Source organism: Heloderma suspectum, chromosome 9 (assembly GCF_057233095.1).
Source record: "Heloderma suspectum isolate Gila_16-S chromosome 9, 16-S_ref, whole genome shotgun sequence".
NCBI lineage: Eukaryota > Metazoa > Chordata > Lepidosauria > Squamata > Helodermatidae > Heloderma > Heloderma suspectum.
The window spans coordinates 40,027,282-40,047,528 of NC_139466.1; the positions used below are offsets into that span (position 1 = coordinate 40,027,282).

A 20,247-nucleotide genomic window follows, 5' to 3' on the forward strand; every position below is an offset into this window, starting at 1 on the left:
CAGCATAGAAATGAAATAAATAAATTCTACTGCTTCTTCCATCTTTTTTTCTAGCAACAAAAAATATGCTAAAAAGGGATAGCCGAAATAGCTGCACAATGCCTTTTGACTGGTAGCTACCAAATCACTGCGTTTCTGATGTAAACTACAATCAGAATTGCAACAGACTTTCCACACGTTTGTTCTTTCTTGGTGCATATATCCTGCTATGTTCTGTCCACACTAGCCAGATGGGAGGGACACAGCTGTGTGGGTGAGGAAATGACTCCCCCCCCCTTGTTCTAAAACAAGTATGTGGGGGGCTTCCTGCTGCTGCAGGGAGACTCTTGTGTGTTTTTCCTTCTCAAGGAGTATTTTCTTCTACAAGAAGCAGAGGAGCTACAGGATCTCGTGAGTCACAAAAGGCACAATTCTGTTTCATTAGAATTGCGCTAACATACTTTTTTCTTTAAAGCAAACTGAAAAGTTAAATGGGTAATTTCAGTGCTGGGGTTGGAGGTGAAAGTAGTAAAGAAAGCAATATATTAAGTGGCTGCTAATGCCAGATAGCTGAGCGAGAAGCAGATCACACCAAATGCATGCCTACACTTTTGGGTGGGTGGGTGGGTGTTAAGAAGAAGCAAGTGAGTAACAAAGATTAAAAGCAAAAGGCAAAACTCTTTCAGAAAAAGTGTTGAGTTGCAGGACAGAAATGGCTACACAGCAGGAAATACACAGTGATCTACAAACAAGCAGGGACATTTCCAATGCATCATCCACATTCCTCCGGGGCAACTCCTCCCACCCTACCTCAATGGCACATTTTCCTGTCCACGTGTGCAATGAAATTACTATTCTGCTCCTTCCCTCCTTAATGGATTTTCTGCTGTAAGAAAAAAGACAGATGCAGCACTGGGAAAAGATAGGCTCATTACAAATGGATACTGAACTCATCTGAACATGCACACTCTGCCCCCGTGAAATGACAGTAAATTAACTGTGGTGGCTGCACAATAAAGCCTTGTCTAGAAGCACCTCTGGTTGCTATAACAGAGGTGAAACTGCACATTACAGAAAACATGCGCAGGCCATGTCAAATCTCCCCCACCCCCTCCTTAATGTGTAGAAAAAATTAAGTGTCCTGATGAGTGCTCAGTGCATTTTCCCACCCCACTCCACAGCAGTGGCTGCTGCTGGTATTGTCAGGAACACGGTCAACATAATATTGAACATCTGTAAGAGCATGGGTGCCCTTTCAGCCAGGTCACAGAGCTGCATGCACAGGTCCTGATCCTACATTCCTGTGAGTACTGGGTTCCGCGCCCTCAGTCTCCAAACTTCCCCTGTTGAGCAGAGGGATCTCGAGAGGAATGAGTAGGCCTCTTCGTGAGACCCAGCTTTATCAGGGTCCCCAATTGTGTGGAGAGTTCTACTCATGTTCAAGCAAACCTGTTCAACGTGGGGAAGTCAGAGACTGAGGAAGTGGCGCAGGAGCATGCAGGGACACGGGGCAGGGCCAGCGTGCCTGGCTTCATACCTCTTCCTTGTGTCTGTGCACCCTGTTCAGGCTGAATGCTTGAAGAGGGCGTTTCTTATAACACATAGTTCCACCTTAGGCAACTGCTTTATTATATACATCATCAACACACAGATTCTGCCTGCAGGAGTGTAGAATCAATGAAGTAACTCCACAGAAGCCCATGTAGCAGCCCTGTGAATCAACTTGACAATCATTCCAAATGCATCTTGATGAAATTGTTAGCATGCCTGTGCTGGGATCCTAGTTAGAAATAATCTTGTTTCCTCATCATGGTTACACCGCCAAGAGATCCTACTTACTTCAGAAGACAAATATCTAACTTCCTTTGATTGTGGGAATAGGTGTGAAAGTGCAGGTGCTTAAAGAAAAAAAAATCTGGTCAACGGTTCACTACACTTTGCACCTGTTTAACAGAGATTTCCTTCTAATGTGTCAGCTCATTCATAAAGGTGCAATTAAGTATCACATCGTTAAGGGCCTGTGTTTTTTCACAACTCTCCTTACTGTGTTTTGCTTAGGGATGTCATTGAATTCTGCCACAAATCTCAGTGAGGCCAAATGCCAATGCATTCGCCCCCCCGAAATCCATGGCGGAATGAAGCCCCCCGCCCCACCACCCCGCGAGAGGCACGCGAAACGGAGCACTTATCTGGTGTCATTTTTGCCGTGATAGGCTACGTAAGTATTACTACGTAATACTGAAGTAAGCAGTATTTACATAGCCTATCATGGCTAATGCAGGGACGCCAATTGCGTCCCTGTGGAGGCCGTGATAGGCTACGTAAATATTTACGTAGCCTATCACGGCAAAAAAGGGAACGCAAATGGCGGCTGCTGTACCCGCCACCATTTGCGTTCCTGTTTTTTTGCCGTGATAAGCTATGTAAATATTTACGTAGCCTATCACAGCCAAAAACATGAACGCAAATGGCGGCCGCCGTAGCCACCGCCATTTGCGTCTGCAGGCTCCACACGCCTGCAAATGCACCTGGCCGGTGGCTCCGCGGAGTTGCTGCAGAGTGGAGCTGCCCAGGTTAGGAATTCGGGGGGAGGCGCAGAGCGCCTCCCCCCACCGCAAATCACACCTGCGAAAAGGTAAGTGACTTTTGTACATCCCTAGTTTTGCTTGCTCACCAAGAAATAGTGTCAAGACATCTATCTATCTATCTATCTATCTATCTATCTATCTATCTATCTATCTATCTAATTTCTTCTCTCCTTCCTTATTGTTTCTGCTATGTTGATAACATCAAAAATAAAAAGTACAGGTAGTCTTATTAACCATAAAAAATTATAAAATCCATATTAGGTTAATACCTTCAGGCCAAATCAAGGTCACAAAAATGTGCCACCGTTCAAGATCTCCAGATCGCTTCATCAGGCAAGAAGTTACAAAAGGGGGGGGAGAGAGGGGGGAGGAGAAATAAAAGGTTGGAGTCATTTATTTATTACATTTCTACTGCCCAATAGCTGAAGCTTTCTGGGAGGTTCACAACAATTAAAACCACAAGTGTGCATGGTCCAAGTCTTCAGATGAAATGTGGGAGGAGCCTGCAGACATTCGAATTAGGCTCTGCCCCTAGGACTGCGGGGATACTGCTATGTCCTTCAGGTCATCATTTGCCCTCCTCCATATTCTCCCCCTCCAGTGAGCATATGGGAAATTACTCCCAGGCTCTAGTGTTCCCTCCCCTCGGAGACTTTTAGTGGACTGTGAAAACTGTGTTGTTTTCAGCAAGCATGTGGAATGGTGACAACTTACTGCGCCTACTCTTGTGCTGTTTTCATGATATTGTTGGGTTTGGGTTTTACCTTTAGCACCTCTGTTTTTTTAGGCTGCCATCGTATGGTCCATGTGAGGGCGTCCCAGGGACTATAACATTCATCACATCTCCACCCCCAGCCACCATGGAAACATCTGCAGTGGTTCTTTTCTGACATCAGAACTCTAATGTCAGAATGGGGGCAAGGAGCACATGCTGGTGGCAGGCCAGGGGGCCCCTAAGACTCCCTGCCTCCCAGGATAAACATCACAGCAAGGGAAAGCCCAACCTGGCCCCATGCATCAGCCAGAGAAGGAGCAGCTACAGGGAGCTTGTTTCACTCTTCCCTGCCAGAAAGAACACCTATAAGAATTGTGAAACTAAGAACTGGTGCCTGAATTGCTTTTTTCCTCCTCCCACCCAATCCCTTTTCCTTTTGTGTTGTGTCTTTTAGATTGTAAACCTGGGGGCAGGGACTGTCTTATTATTAATCTTTGAAAGCTGCTCTGGGAGCCTTTTTGGCTGAAGAGCAGAGTAGAAATGCTGTAAATAAATATATAAATAAATAGAATCACCCAGCTACTGATCTATGCCAGCCCTGGAGCTGGTGTAGATCAATTTGCTCCCACTGGTTTCACTGGGAGGGAGGGAATTCGCAAAATAAAACAAAAACTGGCCCTGGAGTCAGAGGGGGAAGTGGAAATGCAGCTCCTCCCTCTCTTTCGTCCTGCCACGCTTGTGCTTGCTCCGGCAGGGCTCTGGAATTGTCAGTCTCCAGTGTCAGAGCTCTCCACTAGGGGAGGTACATTGGCCCTTTACGTGATAGAAAGGCAGGGTACAAATGTTTTAATATATAAACGTAAGTATAATAAAAAATAAGGTATTAAACAAGAAATTGCTCTTTTTGATATGTTGTAACCCCCTTGGTGGTTTTTGCAGAAAGGCAGTATAAAAATACTAAAAATAAAGTAAAACATATTCCTGTATTGTTGCTGGGGGAGGGAGTGTTCCAGTTTAATATGTAATATATCTGAGGGTGTCTATCTTGCTGAAAATCACATACACACACACAGTGCCCCGAGATTAAGCAACTGGGATTGCTCACACAGATAAAAGTAAGCATTGACTTCAGTCCAGCTCTTTATATAAAAGACCTTCACTGTGCTAGGGACCGCTTAGGGATTTTATTATATTTAGTAGTATATAAATATTACAAACAAAAAAACAAACAAATAAATAAATAAATAAATTGTGAGAGCTATGGTTCCCAAGATCAAATCATGCAGACTTTAATATTCAGGAAGAAAATATTTTAAATATTAAAAGCTCTTCCACCTTAGCAGAAAAGGCACACTATTTTAACCAAATGCATCTGAATACTTTGGCAAAACATGAGCTTACTGAAGAGAACAGCGTTATTCAAGTCCCCAGTATGGCAGCTTTTCTAGAATGCAACAATCATTTTCAGAGATAAAACAATGAAAAGTCACTGTTGGGCACCTTAGAGAATAACCATTTCATTGTGAGATAAACTATCACAGATGAAAACTCACTTTGTCTGATGCCTCTGATGAGTTGGGCTCTATAATCGACAAGAGTTTATGCCACAATAAAATTGTTTTATCTTGAAGTTGCTACAAAACACTTTGTTCTTTTGGTTGCGACAGACAAATCATTTCCAGAGGATTCGCCGTTTTAGCCTGTGTTGTGGCAAGAACAACGAAGAGCCTTGAGGCACCTTAAAGACTTAACAAATGTATTATATGCTACAAACTTTTGTGGATTATAGTCCACTCCAACAGAGGCAATAACATTTCGTCGCCACCGTCATCATCAGATGAATAATGTTTCACTGGTGTTATTTATTTATTTAAATTAATGTCTGGGATCCATGTCCAGTCCATCAGGGGGCTTGGGGAAAGGGCTGGGCCAGGACGTAAGAAGAGTCTGTGAGAAAGGAAACACCCAAACTGGCAGCAAGGTGGGGTCCCTGGGATGGCCAGTCCTTCATTTGAATGCAAATGTTGTTTGGGAGCAGCCAGTTATCTGTGACATCAGGCAGAACCTTAGTAAACTGTTACCCCCAGCACCTGGTAATACTATTGTTAATCATGTGTAGTAAAGAGACCTCAGGACTAGCATGAGTCATTTATAGAGCCAGTTGGGGCTAGAAAAGAGAGAGTGAGAGAAAGAGGAGGGGGTGTGAGATCAAACGAGTGGAGCAGGATGCCTTGGCAAGACAAAGCCAGGGGATAAGCATCATGTATGTGAGTTATCTTTTGGAAAAAGAAGCCAGCATGTATCCAGGATCCGTAAGGTGCAACAACAGCAGCAGCAGCAACAGCAGCAGCAGCAACAACCTGCCAGCACAAAACTTTACCTCTTCAACACCCTACACAGATTACATGGGATACCATCATATGCAAAGTATGGACAGCCGTGGACAACCTTCAGGGGCTTGGGGAGCGCACTATGGCCTGCAAAGGGAGGATTGGAATGCTTATGGCCCAGGACCCTCCAGCACAGTGACACCCACGCAAATGAACGGATCATCTCCTGGGCAGGTTTCCTACAGTTCTGCTGATTACAATTCCCTGAATCCCGCTGGACCGGCGGCTTTACCTCCTGTAGATACAATTAATGCAGAGCAAATCTCTCCACACAGTCAAAGACACAGCTCTTATGAATGGATGAGGAAAACAGTTCAATCCACCTCAACAGGTATGTTGGCAAGGACTAAATTTAAACTAAAGAAATCTCTAACATTATTATGTACCATTTCCTACCCACCCACTCTACAAGACAATGGAATACTCTTTCCCAAGATGAAAAAGGTTCTTTCACTATCTCTCACTCATCCACTGACTGAGCTTTTGAACAATGACTTTGATTTATTGTCCTTCTGACATCAATATAGGAACAAATACCCAAGTATCACATTTTATATTCAGAAACAAGAGTTTCGGGGGGGGGGGGGTCTTAGCTGATAAATGAGAAAATCCTGCAATTTATCTTCAGCAGAACTGTCTCTGTGTTTACTGAAAGTATGGGCCACTGAGTTCAATGGGGCTTTTCCCTAAGTAAGTTTACATAGGATTGCAGCCTTAAACATGCTATTTGCTAATATTGGGTTGGATCCAGACTTACTCATACTTAGAGTAGAGCCACTGAAATTATTGGTACTTAAGTCCATTAATGGGTTTACTCTTAAGCATGAGTAAATCTGGATCCAACCCATTGCATTTTAATATATTTCTGATTTAAAAGTAAACCTTTCACATTGTCTACTAGTTTATATGACAAAAGAACCAAAATGGTATTTAAGGAGAAATGTTGTATTCAAAGAAAACTTCATAACCTCAGAAGCATGCATGAGAATTGAGAGAGAGGTCTGTAGACCCAGACCCTGATATAGGTTCAGTTATAGGGCTGCTCACATTAACACTTCAAATGGAAACACTGGATGAAAGGACCTCCTTCACTTTAAAATGCTAGACGCCCTCAGAGAATGCCGGAACCTAACGCACACAACCAGTTACATGAACCAGTTTGATCTCTTCATAGGCCACACTCTGGGATTTTAATAGCAAGCTGGTAAAAAAAAAAAAAGTGTATGAAACTTATATATCTCAGACTAGGAAAATATGTTGTTTGGTGACAGATAGATTAGAAGTCTGATGGTGGTGGTAGTGGGGATACTGAGAGTACTAAATATTCAGTCATGATATAGGTACTATAGTCAAAGAATGAAATGATTAGATAACTCTGATTGCAAAGAGCTGCATGAAAAAAGAGGCTTACGTTCTCTTGGATTTGGAGCAGCCACAAAAATCTCTATGGTTTGACTGAAGTTCTTATGAGATGGTGGAACTTTTAGCTGGTTTGGTTGGTAATCCATAAGGGAATAAATGATGTTAGGATTTTAAACGAGTCAGGCACACCTCTGCATGAAATCATTTTTAAGAATGGTGCTATTGAGAGAGGAGGGGAAAGTCCTATAAGATCTTGAGTGCTTTTAGCTTTCATCTAATTCTGTGGCTATCAAAATAATAGTGTAAACATATCCCTCCTTGCTAATTAATTTCTGTTCAGAAAAGTCTAATTAGTGCATTGAACATCCAAGAGCTAAACACTGATACCATGTCTTATCATCAAACCTTATAGAATGCTAAAGTTCACAGATATTAAGGGGTCAATCCATGGTCCAAATTATTATCAGTTACCAAAGGAAGCCTTATATATATTAGGGATATAATTTTCTATATCATATACTCTAGTCATTCCTATTTATCAGGGAGAATCTCCATTTTCTGATACCTATTCCTTTTGAATCACAGACCCTATGTTGGGGTGATTTGAAAAGATGTCTTTTCAAAATGATGTTAGTTGTCATTCTTAGGTTTCAGCATGCTCTCTTCTAGAAGTTAAATCTCTGAGACTTATACATTACACTTGGATGGCAGTCCTAAACACACTTAGCAGGGAGTGAGCCACACTGGACACAGTGGGGTTTACTTTGAAGCACCTTAGTGCACAGCCTGCCCATATAATAGAACAATTAGTTTTACCCAGTGTACTTAACCAAAGGAACAACCACACCTTTTCCTTTGCGTAGGACGGCTTCTATACCATAAATGAATTCAGCATACAACAGTCAGAGAAGAGCCTTTAGCTATGAATTGTATTTGTAATACCTTTTGTTCATCTGTGAAACATTGGAGAGTGTGTTAGCTAGAGATGTTGGAGAGCGTAGGTATATAGACAAAGTTCTGTATAACACTTCCTAACTCATACTGCAAAACCAAGGGCCTAATTGTAGTGCTTTAGGTTTGCAGACAATTCCAAGTGAGCTTAAACAGAGCTCTCTGAAATCCTTTGGCAGTCAAGAAGAATAGAAGAACTGCCTTGCCTGCCAGACCAGACCAAGGATCTGTCTAGTCCAATATTCTGTCTTCAGTCATGGCTAGCGAGATGCCTTGGAATGTTCACAAGCAGTGCCTGATGAAAATAGCCATGCCGTACTGTTTGCAATCAGAGGTCCACTTCCTCTAATTGTGGAGGCTCCATTTGGCTTGTGGTGGTGAAGATCTATTGGTAGACCTATCCTCCATAAAAGTATTCCTTTTTTAAAAGCCATCCAAACTGAGAGGCCTTCACCGCCTCTTCCAGTAATGATTTCCAAATGTTAGGAATGTGTTAAGAGGTAGTGCTTGATTTTGACTGTCCTGAACCTAATTGCCAATCAGTTGCACTAAATGAACTCCCCCAAGTCCTAGTATCACTACCAACCAAGAAAAACGTTTATCTTCACACCATTTTATAGACCTCTGTCAAGTCCTAACTCTTTAGATGTCTTTTTTCTTTTCTCTTTGTAAACTAAAAAAAGCCCAAGCCCCATACGTTTTCCTTGTAGGGAAGAGTTCTATTGCCCATCTCTGCACCTTCTCCCACTCTACAATACCTTCCAGAGATGGAGTGGCCAGAACGGCATATAACATTGTAAATGTGGACACAACGTAAGATTTATAGGACAGCTACGATTTAAAGTTAGAGCTTTCAAATATGGCAAAAACAATTTGATGCAACATGTTGTCACAAATATCTTGTAATTTTGGAGATGTGCTGTCAAGCATCTATGGCTGCAAAAGATTTGGTACTTAGCATAGCAGACGGCCAAATTTCTCCTTGTTGTTCAATTGCTTTTAAAGGTTTATTTAGCACCCACAGTGCCAGCTGCTTCACTGAAAGATGAGATACATTAGAGACTTTCAAACTGTATTGCAGGATATTTTCTAAGGCAGTTTGACCACCACGGAGCACTCCTTTTAGAGTTTACATGCCCAGAAAGCATACCTGCCTTTAAATACAAATTGTCACCCTGAGAAATAGTTGAAGCTTGAAATGCATTGAGACCCTATCATAAATATTTGTTTCTCACCATTTTCAATCCCACCCATTTTTGCCATCAGATTTAGCTACTGGTATCACCTTTCTACATCAATTCTCTACAAGTCTTCCCTTGTACCACATAGAGGGGTGTATGTGTGTGTGTGGGGGGGGTATTGTTCTGGGTGTGCTTTATGGCACAGTTTGTGTAAGGCCATGATGAGGACAGGACTGGGTTAATGCCACATGTGAGTGTATGTGCCCTAGAACATAGGTAAGCAGGCTTGCAAGACCTACTTTGTTTTCTACCAGAATCCCAAGGTCCACCAACCAGTCAGATGGAAAATAGTGGTGGTGGGGGGGATGAACAACATACTCACTGGCCCAGTTCAGATGTAATGATCTCAGCCCAATGAACCATGGTTCCATGGTGTATCAAAGTGAGAACTAGCATCATGCATGCATGCTCCTCCTCTTCCCTCCCCCCTTCTCTTGCATGCCTTAATGCAGTACTTCCACTGTTTGATAAACCAGCTAAATCAGTTTCACCTTATGTCAGAACTGGGAAACTTTAGTTTAATCTTTAACTGCAACCTGAGATTGTAAATCACTGTTTGATCCTGGTTTGCAAGCCAGGCTTGTAGTCAGAGATTAAACCACAGTTTCCCAGTTTGGATGTAACAGAAAATGGTGCATTAAGGGAAGAAGAGAGCATGCATTAAGGAATGGAAGAAGTATGCATTAAGAGAGAAAGGAGAAGGAACTGCGTAGGCACTATATTCTAGGTCTGATAAGCCATGGTTTATTGAAACAGGTTAATTATGTCTGCAGTGGACCTTAGAACTAAAGAATAGGCTGCCTCCAACCTATGGTCAACTCAGGATTTTTTTTTTTTCCAGTACCAGACCAGAGCTTGCAGTCCTTTCTCACACAAAAACACTTCTCCATTACTCCAAAACCTTCCTGCTTTCAACAGCTAATTGGGAATGGAGAAACATTTTTGTTATGAGGATTGTTAAATAATTAACCATTCCCAGTCTACCAAACCACCCAGAGATCTACCAGTAAATCCTGATCTTCCTTCTACATGCCCCTGCCCTAGAATATCTCCCTCTCCACCTAAAGACATCTTGCAATATGCAAGGATTCCTGAGCAGAAAGGTCAATGTGGGATGAATTTCCTTAGGGTAGAACGTTGAAAATCACTATCTTAGATTGTTGGATTTTGACTTACCCAAGACCACTTACTCAGTGAGCTTAATTCCTAAGAAGAGATTTGAACTTGGTATTTCCATATCCAGGCCCCCAAATGCTCTTTCTACCCAATCAGCAGCAGTTTTCCTGGTGGACCAAATCCCCATCCTCTAAACAGGATTACTGGTAAATCCTGATTCCACAGCTACAAGGGAGGGAGTTCTTTTGCTTCTGGGTTGGTAATGCAGACAGCAGCAACACCCCGTGTGTGTGTGTGTGTGTGTGTGTGTGTGTATCTTATTTGGGGTGGGTCTGATTTGGCCCAGGGACCTCAAGTTGCTGACCCCTACTCTATCTACTGTGCCATGCTCACTCTCAGAAGCATTCATGGTTAGTGCTAACAGGATCAACTAGTGGCAATATGGAACAGATTAATCTGTGACAATCTGGGCAAGGCTTGGTGGGAGATTGATCCAAACTGTCAAAGCTCTCCAAGCCTAGAATTCACCAGATACTTCATTGCTTTCTCACTTGAGCCTACTCTATGTGTGCAGCAGAAGAATTGGGGGGGGGGGGAGAATAGATTTCACCACTTTAGACTACAGGTGGGAGATACCAAGTTTGAATGCCCCCTCATTTACTAAGACCTCTTCAGATTAAAAAAAACAACAAGGATAATAATATACATCAGGGATAATGATTATAGTCCAGTCTTGTGCCACCTGTTCTCGTTCTGTGTGTGCAGGGAGTTTTGTGGTTGCTGTTACGTCTGTGTTTTTAACCTATGGGAGGATTCAACAGTGTGAGATCCCCCACTAGCAGTCTAAAGAGGTGCCATGCTTCTGTGTGCAGGCCAGGCCTTTCCCCAACCCATCCCGTTTTCATTGCTATCACTGCATACTGTAAAGCAGAGAAGGATGCTCTGATCCAAAGCCCAAATGGCCAGCAGTCCCTTTCACAAACCTAATCATGCCTGGTGCTCAGCACTGCATGGAATATAAGCTTTGCAACAGAGCACAGAAAAGCCCACAGCTTGGGGAGTCTGAGTCCCCATGACCTTTTATTTCAAGGAGCATTGGTTTTTTAATAGCCATTTCATACAATCCAAATTCCTTATGACAGTCAGAAAACCAACACAATGAAGAGTCTTGTGGCACCTTAAAGACGAACACATTTATGATGGCAATAGCCTTCATGGACTAGAGTACACTTCATCAGATGGATCAAGTGTTATCCTAAATTGGCATGGTGTGGGGGGGATTGGGAGCACTAGGGTCAGAGGAAAATGAAAGGCAAGAAGTACAGACTGTTTCGTAATAGCTTAATTACGTAGCTTAAATGGATGTAAACTCATTACAAAGCAGTGTGTGGATAGCACAACACAAGATTAGGTGGACCTTGGTGTGATCCAGAAAGGCAGTAGTGCTACATCCTACAAGAACCCACTGTTAATTGGGAAGCCTGCTGAATGTACATGTAGCCAAATACTTAGAGGTGCCACACCTTTCATCTGGGAGAACTAAATGCCTTCATCCAGTGGGTAGCTGTGTTAGCCTGTTGTTGCAAAAACAACAACAAGAAGTATTTAAGATGCCACTAGACTCTGTTCAATTCCTTCATGGAAGCAACATCTGTATAGCTGCTAGGTGCTCTCAGAAGCCTGGAATACTGCTGTGCTGGCCAGGTGAATAAGTGAAATGAAAGGGACAAAGGGATACCCTTTATTGAATCAACTTCTGCAAACCAATCTTATGCTTTCCTGTGCAACAGGTTTTTCTGCCTGAAGAAGATCCCAGCACATTTTGATTGATGTTATTTTCTCATCTTTAGGAGCCAAGCAGAATCTGCAGGTTTGTAGTCAAGCCATACTCAATCGATATTGAGAATCAAGCCTGCACATGCCCATCTGGGGTTCTGTTATTTGTTTAGGCAAACCTTTCCCAACCTGGTGGCCTCCAGATGTATTTGACTACAACTCCCATCACCCCCAGCCAGGACAACAACACATCTGGAGGGCCCCAGATTGACAAAGAGTGTGCTAGACTCTGGCAGAAAGATGGCAATTGGCTTTTTATGTAAATAAACTGCAAGATTCTCAGTGTGGGACCAAGCCCTCTTTAAGGTCCTTTATGAAGAGCCATGCTTCTAAGACAATATGCCTTTCCCTCCACGTCTCCTCTCTGGTAGCAGCTGTTAAACTCTGATCACCTGAAACATGCAATCTCTTCTAATAGCTTTCATTACCCCACCTTCTGTGCTATTCATACTCCAACCTCTTTACTTGAAGCTATGTAATGAAATACTTACCTTTAAGAATGTAATTAGGCATAGGAACTTTGACCAAAGGAACGAAAACCTTCATATCACCACAGCAGCCCTTTTTATTGGTTTTCCCCCTCTCTCCCCACCTCAAATCTACTGACAGCCTTTTCCTTACTACAGATAGCCGTCCTCCCCCACAAAGCCCTAACACCCTTCATAACAATCTGTTACCAAACACTGTTTGGACAACTGCTTTTCCCCCTTCTCCTACCAGGCTTGCAATACCCAAAGCCCTCTTACCTTCCGGGACTCTGCATAACGCACTGCCACTTTCCCCTCCATTGCTCCCTTTATCATAAGGGCATGAATGGCAAACATTTACCACACCATAGCCAAGATGCGCACAAAGCAGCATAATCACGTGCACCCACGCACACTTACTGGAAGGAGATGGCAGCAATGCAGAAACAGCAACGAGAATGAGAGAGGCACTTCGAAGAACTTTTGTCCCTTCACTTTCCCCCCCTTTACTTTCCTTTTCCTTCAGGCTCCACTCCCTCCTCCAGTGACAACAACTCTGGTGGGTCTTTAAATTTTGCTCCTTTCCCATTTGGAACGCCTGTCTATCTTACCAGCAGCAGCTGAGTGACAAGACCTGAGAGAGAGCGCGCGCCACAGCAGTTGCCAGAAATTGCTCTGGCTTCCATATTTAGAGGGCATGACCACAGAGCCCACTAAGAGTGGCTGCAGCAATACCAGCAGCAGTGGTGGCAGGTATAACAGCCACAGTTTCTGTGGTGGGTTACATAAAAGGCCTTTGAAGGCCACATGCATCCTGTAGCCACAGGTTGCCCACATATGGTGTAGAGGATTCTGGGACCACCATGTTCTAGGGCAGCTTTCTACAACCTGGTACCCTCCAGATGTGGTGGACTACAACTCCCAGCATCCCCTAGCTAGCACAGCTATTGACCATGCTGGCTCAGGATGGGGGCTGTGGCTGAACACATCTGGAGGGCACTAGGTTCTGGAAGGCTGATCTAGGATACTCATGTGATGAATTGCCCTATGTGAATTGAAAGTGCACCCTAAACTGTCCTGTGGCTGTGGATTGCAGGGGAAGATTCAGAATGGCATTCCAGCTGTTTTTCAGGAAAACCTGTCTGGCATTACTGATCTTCTCATTGGGCACTCCTTGTCAGATATCAAGGAATGCCAGGGTTCCCCAGAACACATTTGTCAGGCCACTGCCTTATATTATCCACCTCAAATTTGACAGGAAGAGTTATTAATGTGGTCTGTCCATATTGTTCTCGATTGTACCCATATAGTTCCCACTTGCTCAACTTAGCTTTCCAAAAGACACACACTCACTCACTCTCTGTCTCTCTCTTTTACCATTAGGGCTGCATATATCAACTTCTGTTGATGTTGAGACATTATAGGTAAACATTCTGCTTCTGAGTTAATGAATCTAAAATTTAGATTGGTATAACCAGAGAGTTCAAAGCTCACCCAAAATCAATACTGAGTCACTTGTAGAATTTCTAGGCGAACATCTAGCCATCATTTAATTCCTATTGCAGCAACAGTGGCATTAATTGGAAGTTACCAACCAAGTCAGTAGCAGTACTTTGTACCTGCGGGGAAATCTCACTTTAATATTCTGCTCTTTGTCTCCAGGTATCTGTTTTCATAGTTACAAACACACCACAAAATATGTAACCATGAAACAGATTTTTCATCCATTTTAATGGAACATTAAGGATTGAGAAGGGTGTTGGCTGAAGGTGGACTGCACTTCCTGTCTTGGTGGGGCACCACTGAATGATGGGAGGGCACCCCATAGGGTGTGAGACAACAGAGCCAAAGAAGGGGAAGGTATGGTAACTTACAACATGGGGAGGGTGGTAGAGCACCTGCTTTGCATGCAGAAGGTTCCAGGTTCAATCCCTGGCATCTCCAGAAAGGGCTAGGAAAGAATCCTGCCTGAAAACCCTGGAGAACTGCTGCCATTCAGTGTTGACAATACTGGGCTAGGTAAGCCAATGGTCCACCCAGTATAAGGTAGCTTCCTACGCTCCTAACCTGACAATGCTACAACATGAGATAACTATTCCTTTTGTTGCTGTTTATTCAGTCAGTCGCTTCCGACTCTTCGTGAGTTCATGGACCAGCCCACGCCAGAGCTTCCTGTCGGCCGTCGCCACCCCCAGCTCCCCCAAGGTCGAGTCCGTCACCTCCAGAATATCATCCATCCATCTTGCCCTTGGTCGGCCCCTCTTCCTTTTGCCTTCCACTTTCCCCAGCATCAGCATCTTCTCCAGGGTATCCTGTCTTCTCATTATGTGGCCAAAGTACTTCAGTGTTGCCTTTACCTAGAGTATTCCTAGACATAAAGTATTCCTAGACATTTACTAAACATTAACTGGCAACCTTTACCATAATAGTTACCTTTGTTTTCAGTGATTAGGGGCATTGTGGGGGGGGGGGAATGCCACAACCTAGTGCCCTCCAGATGTGTTGCATGCCAACACTCAACAACCCCAGTCATTAGTCATGCTGGCTGGGGGGGGGGTAGTACTTGTAGTCCAACCCATCTGGACGGCATCAGCTTGGAGAAGGCTGCTATAAAGTATCTGGGATAGGAACAAGACAATGGCTCTCAAACTGATGGTTTAGACCAGGGGTTGGCAACTTGCAGCCCTCCAAATATTCTGGCTTACGAACTCCCATCAGCCCCAGCCAGTATAACCAATGCTCAGGAATGCTGGGAGATGCCGTTCAAAACATCTGGTGGGCACCAGGTTAGGGAAGGCTACCATAACCAAACTGACATTGTCTCTGGCTCAGGGTTTTAGGCTGCACGCCTTTTCCCAAAGGATTGGGGGTAGAAACATGCTGTAATGTCAGTGTCAATAGGAAGCTGCCACATCCTGACCATTGGTCTGTCTAGCTCGGTACCCACTGACTAGCAGCAGCTGTCCAGGGTTTTGGGCATGGATCTTTTCCAGCCCTACTCGGAGATGCCAGGGATTGAACCTGGGCCTTTTTTCATGAAAACTAAAGCATGGCACTTTAACATTGTGCTACAGCCCTTTCACATCTGGTCCTCTTCAGCCTCCCTAGCTTACTGCAGTCACTGTATAGTTTTGTTACCTGTGGTGGAGTTGGTGGACTGGATATTAAGACTGTGAGCTGGTAAGTCCTTGCCTCAACTCTTGCCTCAGACATGAATTCTCTAAATGGCTGGAGGCAAGCCATTACCGTGCATCGTGCAAAATGGGGTTAATATTACTGACCTGTTTCATAGGGTCATTGTACAGATTCTGAGATAATGTATGTGAAGCAACCAAAATGCTATATAAATACGAAGTGTTTTTTAATGGTGAAATCGCATCAAGGTGCGTATTACCCTTTCTTTTATTATTAGGGCAAGTAAAGCCCAGAACTACAACATGGGAAGAGGGGAGCGAAGACAAGAGACACACCTTATTTGCAGTCTTGGTTGCAACCCTTTTTTTTTTTGGTATTAAAAAGTCACTTGAAACAAAGTGATGATTAAAGAAGATTAAGGTTACCAGAACTCAGTAGTACTACTTATTTAAAATTCAGACTAAGAAACTGGAGGGGGGAATCTGGAATACATCTAATTTCAATTTGTTTGTTTGTTTAAAATATCGTATAATAATATTGTATCGTATATCCTTGAGTTTAAAATAAAACTTCCAAGGTGGTTTACAATTTGCAAAACTTTATAAGAAACAACCTAAGAATTATCATCTGCCTCTGGATCTGCAAACATATTAAAAAAGAAATTTAAAAGGAAATTTAAAAGGCAGATTAAGGGTCTAATTTTAAAACCTGGGCAAGTAAATGTCTTTGCCTGGCAAAGATATGAAATTCAACAACAGGGAATGTCTCTGGTGAGAAAATTCCACATATAGGGTACTACCACTGAAAAGGCCCTCTCTCTGGTCTCCACCCACCTCACCTCTGAAGGTAGGGACATCTGGAAAGGGCCTCTGAAGTTTATATTTAGGCAGGCTCATGTCGGAGTAGGTGGTCCTGAGATACCATGTAGGGCTTTAAAGATTAAAAACAGCACTAGGAATTGTGCTCAAAAATAGACCAACAACCAGCAAAGTTGTTTAAGAATTGGCAAGATGTCTTCCACTTGGCTGTCCTGGTCAACAATCTAGTGGCTGTATCCTGAACCAAATATAATTTCCAAATAGTCTTCAAAGGCAACCCCATATATAATGCATTTTGATAGCCCAATCTGGAGAAAGGAAAACCAAAGAAAAGCATAATGAGACAATGCCTTTTCAGTGGTGGCACCTCACCCGAGACATTCAGATGGTCTCACCTCCATGCGCCACTCTTTGTTAACATGAATATCAAGCCGAGGGCACTTGGACAGTCCTCCTTGTGCTCTTTGTGTGTAGCTCTGATTGATTTTAATGGACTTGCACAGAAGAACTTCCCAGAGGATTGTTTCCCAAATCAGGAAACTGAATTCAGGTACACATTGTATTTATTTATGTATGTAACACCATGCATGTGCATGGCACTTGATGTAATAGCATAAGCAAAATGACAATACATGCTTTTAGGGGTAGGGATGAATCTAAAAGGGAATGATGACAGAAGCCAGGATACCAAGCAATGAATATTACATACTTAAACTTTCTTTCAAGGGAATGATGACTAGGGTTAAACCAAATGAGGACTAAGGGGTTAACCCAAAGGATAAATCAAAGTATAGCTAAAACTGAATATACCCGCCCCGCTCTATAGAACGAGTTTTGCTATTACATCAGTCATTATTAACAGCTGACTTGAAGAGTTTTTTCAAATTTGGTTCAGAACGTCTTCTTCTTGGAAGCAGCTTTTCCTCTCCATAATCAGAATTTAGTCTGATTATGAGTCTGAGACATCACACAAATGAGAATATCAACATAGACTCTTTTATCACACTGCAGAATTCACAGACATAGACAAATTCGTGTGACAAGGAGGATGTAAAACAGGAGCTACCTCTCAAGACGAGGAGAACCAGAGGCAGTTTTAATGCTAATTTATTTTGCTTTGCAAACTAGCTGTGAGGTCTAAGTGTCCCCCACCCCACTCTGCCTTGCTTCGAGATTCCATTGTCTTTAGTTCAGAGGCCTATCTGCCATATCAAGCGACAGACCCTCTTTTAACACGTCTTTCTGCTTTGATATGCATCCTTGTCTCTTCCTTCTCCTCCTTTTCTTTAGCAGTTATATTGCCGGAAAGGTGATGATTTTCACAGCAAATAAAGAGGCCCTCTCTTTGCTTTTATTGTGCTCAGAAGGAATGCTCTGTGAACTTTATAGCCAATGAGGAAACTGCTCTCTCCTTCCAATCCCCCACAAACCCAGGCTGAGTCACAGACTGCTAGAATAACTTGAGTACCCTAATATAGACTAAGCACCAGGTGAGCAGCTTTCCACCCCATGAACAACCTGATTCCCACAGAAGATTACAAACAACCACTTGGATGGATCTTCCTCCACATTGGCACATCAGAATAATATATTCTCACCATAGAATACTTCCCAACTATTTAACTTCTAGGCTGATTAAACAGCCTTCCCCATCCTAGGGATGATAGGAGCTATGTTCCAACACATCTGGAGGACACCGGTTGGGGATGGCTACCATAAATCAAAGCCTATCCTTTTGCGTGTCCGTGGAAGGGCCCTGGAATAACCAACAGCTCCAATATTAAAGAGGTCCTCTAAGACAGACCTTCACAGTTTGCTAGCCAGCAAGCCAAACGCTGCCCCTCAGGCTACGTATTGTGTCCTCTAAGGTGCTTGACAATGCCCCCACCCCCTGTCCTGGGCAGAAAAAAATAACAGGTTTATCAAGCCCCCAGTGAGCCACCAGACATGGCTACATTTGGTTTGATGGATCACACAATGACCTCAGATTTTGGTAATAAGTGTAACCCCATCAGGAAATATTTTACCAAATCATGTAATTTTTTATTTTTTGTTTACCAGTGATTTGCAATGTATATGCTTTACTGGGAAATTCCTAGTTATAGTTCCCAAAGTACAGTGAAAACAGTACAGCATTTTATTTTGGAGACTGGCAGTTGTCTTTCAATGACTGGCAAATTGAAACTACATTGCTGAATTTCAGTGAGAGGGAGTTAGAGACTCAGTAGCTATCTCTATTGGTTTGCACTGGGGGGAAAGAAGGGGTATATGCAGGAAAATGGATGAAGGGAAGAAACATAACCCCTTAGAAGGAAAACAAGCCAATCCCTCCTGTGACCAGCCAATTCAGGTGCCGAAACCTTTTAAAATATTTAATTTTTGGAGTTATTGCACTAAGGAGCAGTTGTACAAATGAAGCATAGCACAACCAATACGTTTTTTAAAAAAAATTGTTGGTTGCACAGTTCCACCCTAATGGAATTGCACAACTCTGAAAATAAAATTTTAAAAAATAAAAAACATGAAACGTAGTGCATCCAAGAAAACAGCTGCAAAGGCCAAAAAAGTGGCAAAAAAATTCCTCCACCACCACCCCAGCAAGGACCCTGTGGAGGGGTGGGATTTTTCTTACTATCACCCGGTTTTCTTCATGCAATCCTCCCCGCCCCGCCCCGCCCCACCACCCCATTCATGTCAATGGAGATTGCAATCAGCTGGAGGGGTGAACCCTCCCCTCCAAAGCAACAACCTTGCCCAGGAACCTTTGTGGGGGCAGGATTTCCCCTACCACGACCCATTTTCCTGCATGCATTCCTTAGCCCCATAATTCACGTCAATGGAAAATGCAATCTCCCTTGACAGAATAGCGTAAAAAGGGTGAATGTGCAGGAAAATGGCAGGTGGGATTGGGGGGGGGGGAATCCCCTGCCACTACCCAGGACCTTGTTGCCCCAAGAGAATTTGGGTGGTGGGATTTTCCCCACTACCACCCATTTTCATGGATGCACCCTTCCTCCACACTCCCCAGTGCAACTCAGTGTAGAAATACGAATAAAAGTTTTATGAAATAAATTATGAAAGCAAGTTTTAAGAAGAAAAAAATGGAAAGAAATTACATTTTAAAAATCCCAAATACATTTTTTTTCATTACACATCCCTAATACACAGTGTTCCAAGTGCTGATAGGCAGGAGGTGCTTATAAATGCAACGATTTATCGTAGTAGTAGCAGTAGTGAGAAAGCAAGGCTGGGCATGCATATGTCTGTGTCCCACCTGATCGAGGAGACACACAAATAAGACACATCCAATCTTCTGATGAAAAATACTTATGCAGATTTTGTTTGTTTTGTTGTTGTTTTCAAACAGGTAAAACAAGAACAAGAGAGAAATACCGTGTTGTTTATACAGATCATCAGAGATTAGAACTGGAGAAGGAATTTCATTACAACAGATACATTACAATCCGGAGGAAGTCTGAACTTGCTGCAAACCTAAGACTTTCTGAGAGACAGGTAGCGTATAAGCTATAAATACCAGGTTTCCTATTTGATACAGAATAGCCAAATTATTGGACCAAATTTGTGCTAGTGTAAATAAACGCAAAACATTCAGGGGAAGTACATGTAGAGCTTATAATTTATTTTTAAA

General features: G+C 43.0%; 1 protein-coding gene across 1 annotated transcript in view; it reads left to right on the forward strand.

Moving 5' to 3' along the window:
* Positions 1–319: 319 nt before the first annotated feature.
* The window catches only part of LOC146338632 (homeobox protein CDX-4-like), a 29,578-nt gene continuing 9,650 nt past the window's right edge, over positions 320–20,247 (forward strand). The window contains exons 1-3 of the mRNA XM_084813363.1: positions 320–390; positions 4,950–6,003; positions 19,966–20,111. Of these exons, the coding sequence (XP_084669489.1) occupies positions 5,544–6,003; positions 19,966–20,111 (606 nt within the window). The 5' untranslated portion in view covers positions 320–390; positions 4,950–5,543. The remainder of the gene's footprint in view (positions 391–4,949; positions 6,004–19,965; positions 20,112–20,247) is intronic.